At 43.0% G+C, this 15,760-nt stretch overlaps 1 protein-coding gene across 4 annotated transcripts in view; it reads right to left on the bottom strand.

Moving 5' to 3' along the window:
- The window catches only part of DENND5A (DENN domain containing 5A), a 341,747-nt gene that overhangs the window by 132,011 nt on the left and 193,976 nt on the right, over positions 1–15,760 (bottom strand). For all 4 annotated transcript variants that reach the window (XM_086955975.1, XM_086955974.1, XM_086955976.1 and 1 more), the window contains one exon: positions 11,867–11,995. In XM_086955975.1, the coding sequence (XP_086812101.1) occupies positions 11,867–11,995 (129 nt within the window). The remainder of the gene's footprint in view (positions 1–11,866; positions 11,996–15,760) is intronic.

Below are 15,760 nucleotides of genomic sequence, written 5' to 3'. Positions count from 1 at the left end.
CCAACTGCCCATTTATTTTTAGCCTTGCCATCTCCATGTTGTAAGCTCGCTCTTTCGCCCTTTCTTCTCTTTCTTCAGGGGAAAGACCTTTGGAGGAAACACTGCTTCCGGGAGAGGGCATAGGTCCATTCACTGGCACCTCCTCATCCCCTTCCTCTGTGGGTACCACCACCACCTCAGAGGGATTTCTGGACTCCCACCAGGCCTGTAATGCTTTATAAAAATCATCTTTTCTCGAGAGGCCGGTGGTAGGAACTTTAAACTGGTCGCAAAAGTGTTTCAGCTCATCTTTCTTGTATTTCTTTAGCTTACTCCTCTCGAACTCCTCCACAACAACGATAGCAGGGGCAGTGACTCCGTTGTCACTCATGGTTAAAATTGGCAGTGTTAAAAAAAAATCAAGCTTCAGGAAAGCGGAGAACAAAAATAGGATCCTTCCGAATCAGATTGTGACTGCGCTATGGTCTGCTTTCACTATGTAGCGCACACTAATCACTGTACATGGGTCATAAATGCAAAGTCCAAATCCTCACCGCTGACCCACCAATGTTAGAACCGGCTGTCTCTAGTTGGCAGAGGTATACACTTCTGACAAATAGGGACACTCCTTTTCTAGTCAGGGCAAGGGGATCACACCCTTTGATAACCCCTGCTCACCCCCTCGGTAGCTTGGCAGAGCAGAACAGGCTTATCTCAGAGGCTGTGCGTTAAGCAATTATGACCACATACAGTAACACAGTGAATACACTACAAATGGACACGACACCGTAGTATTATAAAAATAAGTATTTTTATATAAGGCTTAGCACAAGACCAAATAACGGAAAAACTGTACACAATCGGAATAAATACGTTCAGGAAGGAAAAAGGATAGTTCAAAGGTAGTTTCTTCTTTAGCACAAAAGTCTTTAGTATCAAGCAAATCTTCTTCTTGGAAACACAGTTCTTAGCAACAGGGTAACCCACACGGGAGTTACACAACGTCGAGGCAAAGATAATCCACAGGTGTGGCGTCGACCGCGAGGAGCGCTACGTCGGGCCTGGAGTCACACGGACCCCCAACAACACAGTACCTTAGGAAAATGAAGCACACGATGATCCACGGCGTCGAGCGATCCGGCGTCGCGTCTTCGGTGTCGATCAGGCCTCAGCAGGCGTCGTCGATGATGCAGTTGCACAGAGTGAGCAGCGCTCACGGCGTCGAAGGGGCCCACAGGTGATGCGATCAGCAGCGGTGCAGACACGAGGTCCTCTGGAGCTAGAGCCGTACTCCCACTCACTGGCGTTGCTGCTGGCGTCGGTCGGGCCCAGCGTCCGGTCGTCGTGATTGCTGGTTCTTTTAGCGGTGCTGGATTCACACTTCCAGCAAAATAGCACTTTAAGCAGATGAAGTCCTTTAGCCCTGTGACTTCAGCAGGAGACTGGCACTCTTCCAGTCCTTGGAGATTTTCTTAGCAAGCGTGAGAGTACACACACAGTTCCTCTCTCCTGGTTCCTTGGCAAAAATAAAGAAGCACTGCAGGATTCCCCCAACAACAGCACACTGGCAGAAGGGGTAGGCAGTCCTTAGATCAGCAGGCCTCTTGTCCTTGGTTACAGGGTTCCTTGTCAGAAGTGATCTGATTTCCTAGTTCAGGGGTCCTTCTCTTATACCCCTTTTCGTCTTTGATCCCTTTGTCTATGCCGGGGATTTCCCAACATCCTGGGTCAGTGGTGGGTGGAGCTAGGCAGTAGCACCTGGCCTATTCATTGAGCCGGGCTGAGTCCTCAGACGCCGCAGGAGGTGGAGCCAGCATTGATACTGGCAGGAGCAGAGCTATCGCCCTCCTGGCAGGAGGTGGGGCTAGGATCGTCCATGGTAGGCACAGAGCCATCAGTCGCTTAGCAGGAGGTGGAGCCAGCATTGTATCAGGCAAGGCAGGCTATCAACAACTACTCTCCCCCTACTCTCAACGTAAATGTCCCACTCATCCCATACTGACTCATCCAGACCGGTGGAGCCACCCAGCTCCTGTCACACACACGCAAGACCAGCAGAAACCAGATATGGTTAGGCAAGAAAATAGACACTTTCTAAAAGTGCTATTTTCGAACCCAGAGTCCAAAAACCATCCACACCAACGCGTAATTGAACCCCGAGTTCAGGGATACCAAACTCGACATTGCACCGTGCTCTCCGAGCCAGCTAGGATCATAGCATTAATAATCCCGGCGGCCCATTCTAAGCAATGGAGAGCAGGCTACCTCGCAATAGTGAAGCACGAAGATGGCGGTACTTCACTATTAGGACAGGCCAACTTGGTCAGGCGTGTCCTACCTTACGCTTACAATGCACCCGGCCCGCGGGCCTACCATAGGGGTGACTAACGTGAAGTTAAGGGAAGGTTGGAGGGGCTGGCAAGTAGATATACTTGCGCAGCCTGCGTGACAGTACAAGACTGCACGTGGGTCTCGCAATGACCGACCCGTAGACATTCTTTTACGAAGCCGCTCCTGTGGGTGGCACAACACGTGCTGCAAGCCCACGAGCGGCATTTGTATTTACAAGCCCCGGCACTCCTGGTGCACTAGACTAGGGACTGACAGTAAACCAAATAAGCCAAACATGGATACAATAGACACATCAATTTAACATCGGGAGCACTTGCGCTATGGCACTGATCAGCAGTGACACGGCGCCCAAAGCATATACCAGCAAAACATCGTAAAACAGTAGAGGCAAACAGAAAAAATGGAGGAGAGACTCAAGCCAATGATGTCAGGTCTAACACTGTCCATATGGGAAATTGGATTTTACCTGTCCCACTTGGGTATTTCTATATACCAAGGAAGCAAAAGATGGACGAATGCTGAACAAATCAAACATTCTCCCCCAATCAAGCGATCTGGGTTAAATACATCATTTTCTTGCTCACCGTACCACCCCAGTATAGACTCAGCCATGCAAATCAGTCCTGACCCTGCTCCTCATGGGAACAGTCCAGCCCGAGCTAGTGATGCTTTCTTACTAACTGTACTGCCATCAAAGCCAAAGAGTTTCCTATTTAAAGGATATTGCTTGCAGCTCATTTCATAATTGGTGCAATGTTTTGACAACGTAGACACTATACTCTGACTGGACAGCTAAATATAAAAACATTATTTTCATGTACTGCTTCACACGTCTATCTTTTGTAAGCGTTGTAAGAAACAGGTGTAATTGTTACCTTTTTTATTGTAGTACTTAATTTGCCAACCCTACAAGGATGTAAGATTAGTTTGGTCTTGTGAAGAATAAAACCCAAGACCTGCCAATCACATAAGATGTCAGTGGTAAGGGTTTAAGTCACACAGCCAACCTGCTGATGGACATTTTAACTATTGCACTCATCCCCTTCAACCTAAATAAAAATGCCTGCTATATTAAACAATAAATACATATTATCCATGTAGGAAGCTGGCTCTTTATAAAGTACACCAAAAGGTATGCTGTGTAAAGAGTCCAGGTATCCCTTATGACTGGACTGCAGCTTGTTCTAGCAATCCCAAGGTGCTCTATCTAGGGGAATGTGGTCGAGCACCGGTAGGCTTATCACAGAAGTATTAGACATTTGTCGCACACACATAGTCAATAAATTATGCTCACACTCAAAAAGGAAATCCACACCAATTAAGATAAAATAATCATTATTTTATATATATTTTGAAACCAAGAACTTCGTAAAGAGGTAAGTACTTTTTTGTTATAGACTTTTTACAGTTTTGGCAATGTTAATCAACTGTGCATTTCTACACATAATGCTTTCTTATGGTAGAAAGAACATTCACTGCATACATATACTTGCATTACTTTTCCGTGGGACCCCTTTCACTCATGATGTCGTAGATGGATATATATATATATATATATATATATCGACATTGACAAATGTGTTTGCCGAAAAGCTTTATATATATATATACATATATACATATTCCACGTATTTATATGCAAAATAGAAGGAGAGAACTCTGGGTAGTTCTCAAGTTTAGGTGGAAAGTAGCTCCTGTTAGAGCACTCGCGACACTCTAGATCTGCTCACCTCAAATGTCTGTTTTTCTATCAAAGTCTTTAAGCATAGAATTAGCACAGTGCCATCCACGCCGAGATAGAAAAGGACAAAGTCTTTTGCCATTTTCTACAGCAAAGTCTTTAAGCATAGGACTAGCACAGTGCTGTCCTTGCCGAGCTGTAAAATGACAAAAGCCATTTATAACTCCAGGCACAGTTTTGCAGCTTTATTTATTTATTTATTTATTTCTAGTATTTATAGAGCGCGACACTCATCCCATGGGATATCACGGCGCTGTAAGAAAAGGGGGACTACTGAAACTGTGTGGAAGGAGTTAGTTTTTTGGAAAGAGGTGGGTTTTTAGTTTTTGCCGAAATTGAAGGAGGTTTGCAGTGTGTCTAAGATCTAAAGGTAGCTCGTTCCATCTTTTGGCCGCCAGGTGTGAAAAGGCTCGTCCACCTGTCCTTGCCCTGTAAATGCGCTTGGATTTCGCCAGGGCTGAGTTGTTGGATCTTAGGTTTCTGTTAGGAATATAGAATTCGATTTTTCCTTGCAGGATTGTAGGGCCAGTTTTGTGGAGGGCTTTGTGCGCGTGACAGAGTAGTTTGAAGGTGGCTCGCTGACGCATTGGTAGCCAATGGAGTTTTTTTAGGCATGCGGATGCCGAATCTCGTTTGCCTTTGTTGCAGACCAGTTTGGCTGCCTGGTTTTGTAGGACCTGTAGGCGGGAGAACAGTTGCTCGTTCATCCCTTCGAATAAGGCGTTGCCGTAATCCAGGCGGCTAACTAGGAGGGCCTGGGTGATTGTGCGTCGACAGTCCAATGGTATCCAAGAGAAGATTTTGGCCAGGAGTTTCAGGATTGCAAATCCTTTGCCCCAGAGTATGCGTACGTGGTCTTTCATGGACAGTGCGTCATCCATCATGATGCCAAGGTTTCTGGCGTACTGTTTCGGGGTGGGGGCTGTTCCCAATGACAGTGGCCACCACGTATCATTCCAAGATAGTTTAGCTCCTCCGAACAGTAATATTTCAGATTATCCGGCATTAAGTTTAAGGCAGTGGTTGCGCATCCAATCTGCCATTTCGGAAAGGCAACTGTGTAGTTTTTTCTTAGTTGTTTCCGACCCTTCGTCCATAGTCACCATCAGCTGTGTATCGTCGGCATATGAACATATGCCGATGCCCCACTTTCTTCCAATGTCAGCCAGCGATGAGACATAGACATTAAAGAGAGTGGGGCTTAGTGAGGCCCCTTGTGGGACCCCGCAACCGATGGGACGGGGTTTTGAATGGAATTGGCCCATGTGCACTGCTTGGGTGCGGTTGCTTAGGAATGATTTGATCCATTTTAGCGCTGTGGCTTGTATTCCTTTACTCTGGAGGATTTTTAGTAGGCAGTCGTGCGACACCGTGTCAAACGCTGCTGACAGGTCTAACAGTATCAGAGCCACAGATCCCCCTTGGTCTGTGATACATCTGACACTGTCCGACACTGCCAGCAACGTTGCCTCGGTGCTGTTGTTTGCTCTAAAGCCGGTTTGGGTGGGGTCCAGAAGTGAGTTGTCCTCCAGGTATCTGGACAATTGTGAATTGACCATTTTCTCCAAAGCCTTGGAGAGATAGGGGAGCTGGGAAATTGGCCTGTAGTTCTCTGGGTTAAGGATGTCGGATCCGGCTTTCTTCAGAAGGGGGGTTACAGATGCGTGTTTCCAGGATTCTGGAAAGGACACGGAGGTGAGGGACTGATTGAAAAGTTTGGTAATGAGGGGGCAGAGTGTCGGTGCGATTTCTGAAAACACAAAGTGCGGACAGGGGTCTGCAGGAGAGCCGGATTGTTTTAAGAACCGCTAACACCTCTTCTTCGGAGAGTGGTTGGAAGTTAGTTAGACGTGGGGCATGGCCTGCGTCTAGATGGGCGTTATCTCTGTCGGATGTTGGCGATTGTCCATCAGGGTTGTCGGATGGGGTAGTGGGATGGGAGGAGGTGAAGGTAGAATACATTTTGTTAATCTTTTCGGAAAAGAAGGTGCTGATCCGTTCACAAGCCTCAGTTGAGGGGGTGAGGGTTTGTGAGGTACTAGATGGATTGCTGAGCTCTTTTACGATTTTGAACAGCTCTTTTGTGGAGTTGTGGTTTTCGTTAATTTGTTGCGTAAAGAATGCTCTTTTTGCCTCTCGAATGGCGAGGATGTATTGTCTCCGCTTGGTGATATAATTAGCTCTGGTTTCAGAGTCTTTAGTTTGTCTCCATTGATGTTCTGTTTTTTGACATTCCCTTTTAAGGCTTTTGAGGATGGGAGTGTACCATTTTTCATTGGTGGAAGTTTTTTTCTTTACTTCCCGCAGGGGTGCTAGTTTGTCCAACGTTAAGCGGATTCCAGTTTCTAGCAGGGTGACGTTATTGCAAATAGTAGAGTCGTCTAGCAGGGAGACATCTATTTCACGAAAGTGATTTTGGAAGTTGGAGTCATTGATTAGTCTCCAGGCTCTGTTGGTGGTGGTGGGAGTGGGTCTAGTTTTTATGGGTTTACCGGGAAGTTTAAAAGAGAATGATAGCATGGAGTGGTCGGACCAGGACAGGGGGAGGACTTCCTTAATGATGGTCGACTCAATGTTAGTAAAAAGGAGATCCAAGGTGTGCCCTGCTATGTGCGTAGGGCCCTCGACCAGCTGTTTGAGTTGCAGGATTTCCATGTCGTACTTTAGCTGAGTCGATCCAGGGGCATTGGTGTTTTCATAATGGACATTGAAGTCCCCAATGACCATGTAGTTTTTGTGTTTAAGGCATGATGGGAGCAGTTGGTTCAGTAGTTTGGCGCCGACGCTGGTTTGTTGTCCTGGCGGATTATAGACAACTGCACCTGCTAGTATAATGAGGTTGTCTGTGAGAATTTTGAATGGTAGTAACTCATGTTCGGGATAGGTAATAATTGTATCCGTGAGACATGTTAGGTGGTCTCTAAAAATCACCGCGACTCCACCTCCTTTTTTTTTGCTTTGTCTGTTTTGTGGGATTATTTTGTATTCGGGGGGGAGGGCGTTGGCCAGGTCTGGAGCACTGGCGTCAGATAGCCACGTTTCGGTGATAAAGACCAGGTCCGGGGTCTTAGATGTTAATATGTCCCAGATGTCTAATGCATGCTTAGGTAGGGATCTGGCATTGAAATAAAGGCATTTTAGTTCCCGCTGGTTGCTGGTAGGGAGTGTATGATGATCCATTGGGAGTTGGCCCATGCTAGCCCATCGGCAGGAGCGGCATGAGATAGGTCCATAGGATAGGCCAGGGCCGGTTTGGATGCATGGGTGCGGTTTGGTCGCCCTGGAGGTTTTATTAAGAGCTAGTAGTTCGTTACGATTGTAGCGAATGGTATCAGCCGCGGTCGCGGACGGGCGCATACGGGCTTGCCTTAGGCGCGCCTTCGGCGCGCAATCGTCGCGCCCGCTGCGCTCGCCCGCTGCGCGACCGAGAGTTGCACATTATTTATAGTGCTCTGGGGTTGTGGGATGGGGGGCGTGGCCTGAAAAGGGGCGTGGCCTCCGCTCGTGGCGGGAGGGCGCGAGGGGGAGAACGCGTGTGACGTCAGCGCTGGCTCCGCTGAGTGCACGGCAGTTCTGTCCGGTGAGTGATTTTTGAAACACAAGTATTCTGTGACAATAAATCTTAAAAACAGGCAAGTTATTCAGTGACACAAGGTTTTAAAAAGCAAATAGTCTTTCTCCCGGCTTCCGCCTCAGGAGTCGACCCTAGTCTTTGCTTGGAGTTCAAATCACGGCGCTTTTATATGCGCGAGTGTTTGTTTGTTTGGGGGCGTGGCCTGAAAAGGGGCGTTGTCTCCGCTCGTGGCGGGAGGGCGCGAGGGGGAGAACGCGTGTGACGTCAGCGCTGGCTCCGCTGAGTGCACGGCAGTTCTGTCCGGTGAGTGATTTTTGAAACACAAGTATTCTGTGACAATAAATCTTAAAAACAGGCAAGTTATTCAGTGACACAAGATTTTAAAAAGCAAATAGTCTTTCTCCCGGCTTCCGCCTCAGGAGTCGACCCTTTGAATTGTTAAATACCAACTCAAGCCAACGTGAAATGAATAAAAGAAACCCCTGACACAGTGTTTTGCTCTAATTAAAGCTCTTCAGAGAGGTATAGCTTTGTCCAAACACAAGTCAAAACATAACACTTTCAGGCCTAGAGTGATGCATAAATTATGCAAAAAAGAAGGACAGAACTCAGGGTAGTTCTCAAGTTTATGAAAAAAGCAGCTCCTGTTAGAGAACTCTCAACACCAGCGGCACTCTAGATCTACTCCCCTCAAATGTTTGTTTTTCTATCAAAGGACTCGTAGGAGAGAGTAATCCAATTTTATTGCCTCTTCCGTGCACACAGAAACATTTTGTCAATGTCGGCGGCTGCCAGTTTAGACCTCAGTATATATCCTGTTCTAATTTGGTTGCATTTCATTCATCAAAATTAATAAAGAATTTAGGAATTCAATTCAGTCCCATCATGAGCTCCATCTTAGAACATGTCATATAAAAGTTCACCCTCATATATAATTATACATAATCTAAATTTGTGCTGTCAGAATCTTGTTAAGCCTATAAATATGGACCAATACATATGGATATCTTACTGGGAGATTGCAACAGTTCTTTCTTTTTTCAGTTGAGTCTTTAATGTTGTCATGCCGTGAATGGGCTAAATATTCTCACCCTTAAATATTCCAGTGTTAACATAACACTCACTAAATTCCTAATTCCAGTGTTAACATAACACTCAATAAATTCCTATAGTGTGTCAATTCAATTGAAAGAAGTACTACGTATTAAAAGGAATATTTTGAGGGACATTGACTTTCAACAGGCAGCAAGCGTAAGTATATAACGATATTGATGTGAAAGGATATCAGAGGGCTGTACTAAACAGAGCGAAGAAAAGAGTCCAACAAAAACAAAGGGCAGTTCCAAAGGGTAAGGCCACACAGAATAGTTTCAGAATGATCACAATCTTTTCTAGTGCAGCAAACAGCTTAAGAAGAATCTTGCAGAGTAACTGGCGAATTCTCAAATCAGATTCCATTAATGGCAGTGATTTCCCAGATTATCACCTAATAGCATTCAGAAAATCAAGATCTATAATAGATGAGCTAGTGGAAAGCCACTTATCCCGAAAACAATCAGGAACATCATTGAAACAACTGAAGGGCTTCTTCCCTTCCCGAGAAGTGCAAAGCCCGTGACAATAGTAGGAAGGCACTTACCTATCATGTTACTGGTCATGTGGAACCAAAAAAGATCATGAAATTCCTGAATTGTAATACGACCCATACAGTCTACTGCCTGCTATGTCCATGCCAGTTGAGGTACGTGCTAAGTACTATACATCCCATGAAAAATCATATTTTTGAACACCTAGGAGCAATACCTCCTATCCGGTAGCGAGGCATTTCGAATCCTACCATGAAAGTAACAGGAATTTGCTGAAGTTGTTTTGTCTAGACCATGTGCCCCGAGATATCCGAGGAGGGGATAGAAAACTAAAACTCTGTAGACTAGAATCTAGATAGCCTACATATTTCTCCAGATACACACAGCTTCTGAATCTTACAGTATCATTCCAGAACAACTTTCAGGCATCAACAGAGGAGTTAGTGGTAGAGTGAGCGGAGGAGTTAGCAAGCAAATGGTATTTGTAGCATTGAAAGCTTTGAATGCCTGAAAAGGTGGAGACCAAGAAAAAGGAGAATGACTCGAGAAAATGCGATTGAGGGGTCTTCACAATTACAAAGCCTCATTTACCTCTCTACAGTGCCTTCTTTGGGGAAACCTCTCAATTAGAAGGAAGATCAGTCTCCGTAATTCAGATGCCAATGAAGATCTTAATTACGCAGGGTCGTAGATCAACATTTTTGTATCACTTCACAAGGGAGGGAGTGAGAAAATGGGTTCAGTTTGGTAAGTTGTGCTTAACACTTTTAAAGGATCAGATACTCAGATGTAGTGACAGGTCGGCATTTGATAACAATTCTTCCAATGTGCTTCTCATGGTTTCAAATATCTATATAGTATGAAATCACCTAGAGGCACATTAGTTTGCAATAGAGTCAACAACATATTGTGGATCAAAGCATTTGCCCTCACCCAAAGTAGCAGTTACAACATCCAACAGGGCAAGAAGATTTAGGTTAAGATACAAGGGTCATCTCATACTTAGAATTCAGGAACTGTGGCTCTTATGAGAGCTGGAAGAGAATTTAACTTCCAAAAACATCTTCAACAGATTTGCCTAGGGGAGCCAAAGCATGCATAGCAATTATTAAGATGGCATCATAATGCTTTGTATGATGGATTGTTTTTTGAAAAGGAAGATACATCGATATAACTGTTGAGAGTGATTCATTCGGCATAACAGGCTCAGATGTAAGAGTTGTCAGAACCGATGTCAGGTAAAGTGGGTATACAACGTTTAGCACGCATTTTTTACCACGCACTACCATTACAACGCAGGCATTACCACGCATACCATTACAACGCATTGCACTGGGGGGCGCTCTAGGATAGGGAATAAGTTTAATTTTATATCCAACACCTTCCCTAGTGTCCACGGGGACTGGAGTTGGAATTAAAATTATACTTACCACTATCCAGCACCTCAAAGCGCTATGCGTTGTAACGGTATTCGTTGTAAATACTGCGTTGTAAAGGTATGCGTGGTAATAGTATGCGTGCTAACGTCATACATCCGGTAAAGTGGATTCAAAGGAACTCCAGGAGTTTAGTGACTGCCCCTCAGTTGGCATTACGCCTTATTAAAAAATCAAAAGACATCCTTCAGTTGTTCAGCTTGAATGTCCAAGAAGGGCATGGATAAAAACATTGTACTACCATTTCTGTAAAGTTCTGTGAACAGGAATCATCAAAACCTGATGAAATGCCTACGGGTTCTCCACAAAAAGGAACTGGTGAAAACAAAAAAAAACAAGGCAATTGTATGTTGGTGCAAAACAGAGGTGCAACAATTTGGTTTTGTAAGGTGTAAGAAATTACAGAAAATTCAAGTATGAGGAAGAGAACTGTAGAAAATGAAAGTCATTTTTTCTCAGGTTAGTGCTAAACAGCTTCTCATGGACTTTGAAAGTGCGTTGAATGTTAAGGCCTACTGGAAAATCCTGACGACCCATCAGAATTCCAGATATTTATGGACTCGTGGAGACAAGGTATTGGAGACATAAAAAGGTCTTATAGTAATAGGAACCTATATTCAGGAGAGGATGTTGGGCCTGCAGTTGCAACTGCTAAGAGATGGTGCCGATTTTTACTACAAAAGAACAATGGTTCTTTTTTCTACTTCTTTTGTTTGTCTACTTTTTGTGTTTATGAGGTATTTCAGAATGTGGATAAGTAATGAAGGGCTGTAGCACTAGTGCAAGTAGCAATTTACATGCACCTTAGACCTCATCAAGTCAAATGTAGTAGCTTTCATCCAGTGGCAAACACAACTACTGCCTGATGATAGCTCTCCCTCTCCGTTGCAGAGCTTCCAAACCACCTTCTTATACTTGACCACTCTCAACAATACAGTGCCTTGCAATTGCATCACAGTATTACAAGCTTTCTATTCAGGCCTATGTATGACAGCTCTGTCTAGGGCCTTACTACCGGCTCAATTATTGTAGGCCAACTTAATTGCCATGTGTCAGGCTATAGAAGTAAAAATATTTCCAGCTCTAAACTATTACTGATAAAGGCTAGTGAAAGGCTGGCAAACACATTGAGCCATTGGGCTTATGACTCCATTTACTATTATGGTTTATGTTTTTGTTAAACTATTCGTACTCTTACTTGGTCAGCTCGTGGTCCAAAAGAAGCTGTTTTAAATGTCTGGAAAGTAGTTTCTTTTCCATGGATAGGCGAACCCAGGCCCTTGCCTTACCAACATCGGTTTTGATCTCACCAATATTTTGGATGTGCCTGAAACAGAAACCAATATTTAAAAGAGAACAGTAAACCTGCTATCACCCCAGCCACAATAACTATCACTTCAAAATTGACTACAACATTATCTGGACTCATTACATGGCACTTAAGTTAAACCTCAGTAGTTTTTAATCATCCTATGTTTTTCTTGACCTTATGTCAACTTCATAAAAAGCCTTACAGATGAAAACTCATGCTGATTCCACTCAATAAAATGAAAGAAAAAAACAATGAACCATCAACATAATCAAGGTCTGGTAAGAAAAAGAGTGCATGAATAAACATTGCCAAATACGTACAACTATTACTACGAAAGAATAGGGTTACCCTAAAGGAAGAGAAGGGGACACAGGATTTGATAGGTTGTGGTACAAGATGTGAGGGAAAGAAATAAACACATTTGAGAGACATGTGAAATTAAAATAACGCGTATTGTGTGCCATTGCAAGATGCTGTGATGTAAAGGGGGAGTTGGAGTATGGGAGTTAAATGGTTGAAGGCAAGAGGGAGCAAAGTGGACTTTTAAATTGTTGTAGAAGAGTCTATCTATTCCTATAAAAGATCAAAACAAAGACAATCCTTTTATTCAAAATTGTTATTCCCTGGATGTTTTTAAACTGTTGAAGAAATGCTATGTGAGGCCAAAAAATAATTAATTCAGCCCTTTTTCGTCAAGTTGAAAATTCAAAATGTAGTTTACTGTGTGGATCTGTTTTCTTAAGGCAGGAGATATGGATAATAAGCAATATTTACTTAAACTTTCCTAGACTAACAAGAAGATGCTTAGGAACAAACCATGTTCTACCTGACCTACGTCCCCGAGCATGAATATATTTTTTTCAATCTAGGATTACAGTCTTTGCAACAAAATAAGGGTAAGTGTCAGAGTTAATAGGTGGATCATTGAGCAGAAAGGAACAAAACCTATTCTGTTATTGGAACATGCTGGCAACGTATATTGACACTGTAGGGTCTGTACACATTTGGACAGAACGAAGTGAGCCAAACTTCTGCAGGGGCTGTATAAATTACAAGAAGCGTCACTGGAGTGGATCAAAGTCCAGAAGTGATACTATGTGTGACTGACTGAGGTATGTGAAAAGAAACTGAATACTGATGAAATCCAAGTTATAATGTAAAAAGGTATCACATTGTTTAGTATGCTAGGGCTGTGATTGGATTTATTGTATGCTGTAGTGTGAGGAATAGACACAGCCACCAGTAGGACACCAATGCATTCCTTTCATATGGTCTTTGGCTATCGCCACTGATATTAACATCTTTAATACATATAGGAGTATGAGTCAACCAATACTGATCAACTTCATCCTGCTTTCCAGATTTTGTGTTAGTGAAAACCAGCAAATGCTTCAGAGCCTTTTTAAAGTGTGAGGTTACTTTTAGGGTATGAGGTTACAGGGAACAGACAGGAGGATGGTCAGCTAGAACAATGGTTATAATAAAGCAGGTGTACTTTGAAGCTTAGATTGACGGCATGTTTGCAGGCCAAAAGCCAGTAAGACGAGATATATCTTTACGAACTTCCTACATTTAAAAAAGTATCTTCCATGGGAAGGGATAAGGGTCCAGATGAAAATTTGCAAAAATAAGCTGGTCATCTACCAGCTCTAAATTGCTGTATTCAGGGGTCAAAAAATGTTCTTTCCCACATATTTTTGTTCAATATAAAGTAAATTCATGTCTACATCAACAGACAATTCTCAAGCAATCTTTATTTCCAGGGGGCACTCAGCGTTTAGAAGAATCCCTAACATGTTAAATCTATTTTAAGAACCATTGTTTTAGATGTTAAGGTGCCTACTAATGATGGGTACATGATAAATACCAGATGCACTATCCTGTTATGGTTATCGGTTTCGTAAAGGAGAAAGGGTCCCTGAAGTGGTAATATTATATAAAGTCGTAATTCTGAATAAAACCAAAACTGGGACGATGTTCTAAAATATAACCTTGACACACAGACCTTTTATCACAAAAATGGGTACTTATAAGCTTGTTTTTGCTGACAGCAACACTGTGTATGTTTTACATTATTTACCCGGAAGACAAAACGTCTTTCCGTTTTGTCCAAGGATGACAATCTTATTACCTGCTGGTGAGAAACAATTTCAGTAGATTCTGTTTAATGTGTATAATTTTCTCTCTTATGAAACAAATATATGTATAGCATTGGAACCCATCTTGTAACAATTTGTTAAAATGTCGAGATAGCTGTGCAATAATACCTCAAAATGTGCAGCTAATTTGAATTAATTGCATAACATGTTGCATGATTTGGATTATTTTCCAGCCTAATTTAGTCAACCTTGATGAATGATTGAGTTACTGGATAATTCTAGCCATAGAGCTATAGACTGCATTAATGTTCTGTTGATCCTAGTGTCCTTCCATTAAAATTTGTCTGGATGCTCTCCTTCTGTCCTTTCTTACGCGCTACAAAAGTGACATCATGTTACAAATACCTTGATTGAACACACTGAAGAGACTAAAAGAGTACTCCAGACGCCACAGTCTCCATTGTAGTTTTACAGATTCTTCTGTTTAGGCTACGAACCTGAGTAGATGCATTTCTTATCTCATGCTCATCTCATGCTCAAGCAGGCGCACCTCTATTTTTAGTTGAGATTGGCTTGCAGCTTTAATTTAGTATTTCACTAACCTCCTTCAAAATCATGGTCAAAAACGCTTATCTATTACATATTCACTTGTGACGTTTTAGGAAGTGTTGTTTGCAGCAATAGCATCAACACAAACTTTGGGAAAGATTAGTGCTATTTTGCTCCTCTCAAATGTAGTTCATAACCTCAAGAAAGAAAACATTGTTGTTACAGCACATCATTGTTTTTTCAGCAAAGGTGTACACTAGTTTTTCTTTCATCATGAGACCCTTATTCCACTATTCGTTTCCCCACCCTTTCTTTTAATTCCACTTCCTTCCAGCCGGCTATCACTGAATGATCTTTTGTGCCTGCTCTGTCCATTTGACTGCCCTTTTTTCTAAGCTTCCACCCATATTCGCTCTCTACCTACCCACCAGTAAAATGTTCAATGTTTTCATGTTTTGAATGTTTTGTTTTTACATTTTTTTATTCCAAATATAGGATCAGACAGGCAAGTCTTTAACTGAGCAGAAAACTGTATTTTGGCAACCTCTGCACTGGTGGATGTAAGTGCCAGTGCTCGTCAGCTGCTGTTAGCTGATGATGTGGCTCCATGTGGGAGTTGAAACATGACCATATGTCTGTGTACCTTCAATCTTGGTCACATTCCTGCTGCAAAGATAAGATAATAACAGCAGTTGGGCAAGCTTTCTGTGCATATATTTGGCACAGTTTCCATGCTGTACACCAGCCGGTTCCCAGGTTCAGATAATGATGCTAGCTGATTATGAGGAAAATCCCAATGCTAAAAAGGAAAAGACTGGAACAGAAGAGCCATTTCTAAAGGTAAAACTTTGTGTGCCTATGCAGAAAGAACTTCAATCATGAGGCAGGTTCGATGCCACCACACAAGGGAGGAAATGAGTAGATTACAAACGCACATGGGGTGGGAATAATCCACTGACATGGGAAGAAGTCTACAGGATTCATAGTTTTTTAGGAACCCATGTTTAGCATTTTAAATCCTCGATTCCAACAATAGATCTCCTCTAGTAGGGACTGTAAAGGATTTAGATGTAAGTGTATTAGCTCAAATGCATCCTTGTGATAGCTTCTAATGGGGTATCGTCATTTATCT

This window comes from Lissotriton vulgaris, chromosome 2_1 (assembly GCF_964263255.1).
Source record: "Lissotriton vulgaris chromosome 2_1, aLisVul1.2, whole genome shotgun sequence".
In the NCBI taxonomy this organism is placed as follows: Eukaryota; Metazoa; Chordata; class Amphibia; order Caudata; family Salamandridae; genus Lissotriton; species Lissotriton vulgaris.
The sequence above is the reverse complement of the archived record's forward strand: the minus strand, read 5'-3'. Positions and strand labels throughout refer to the sequence as shown.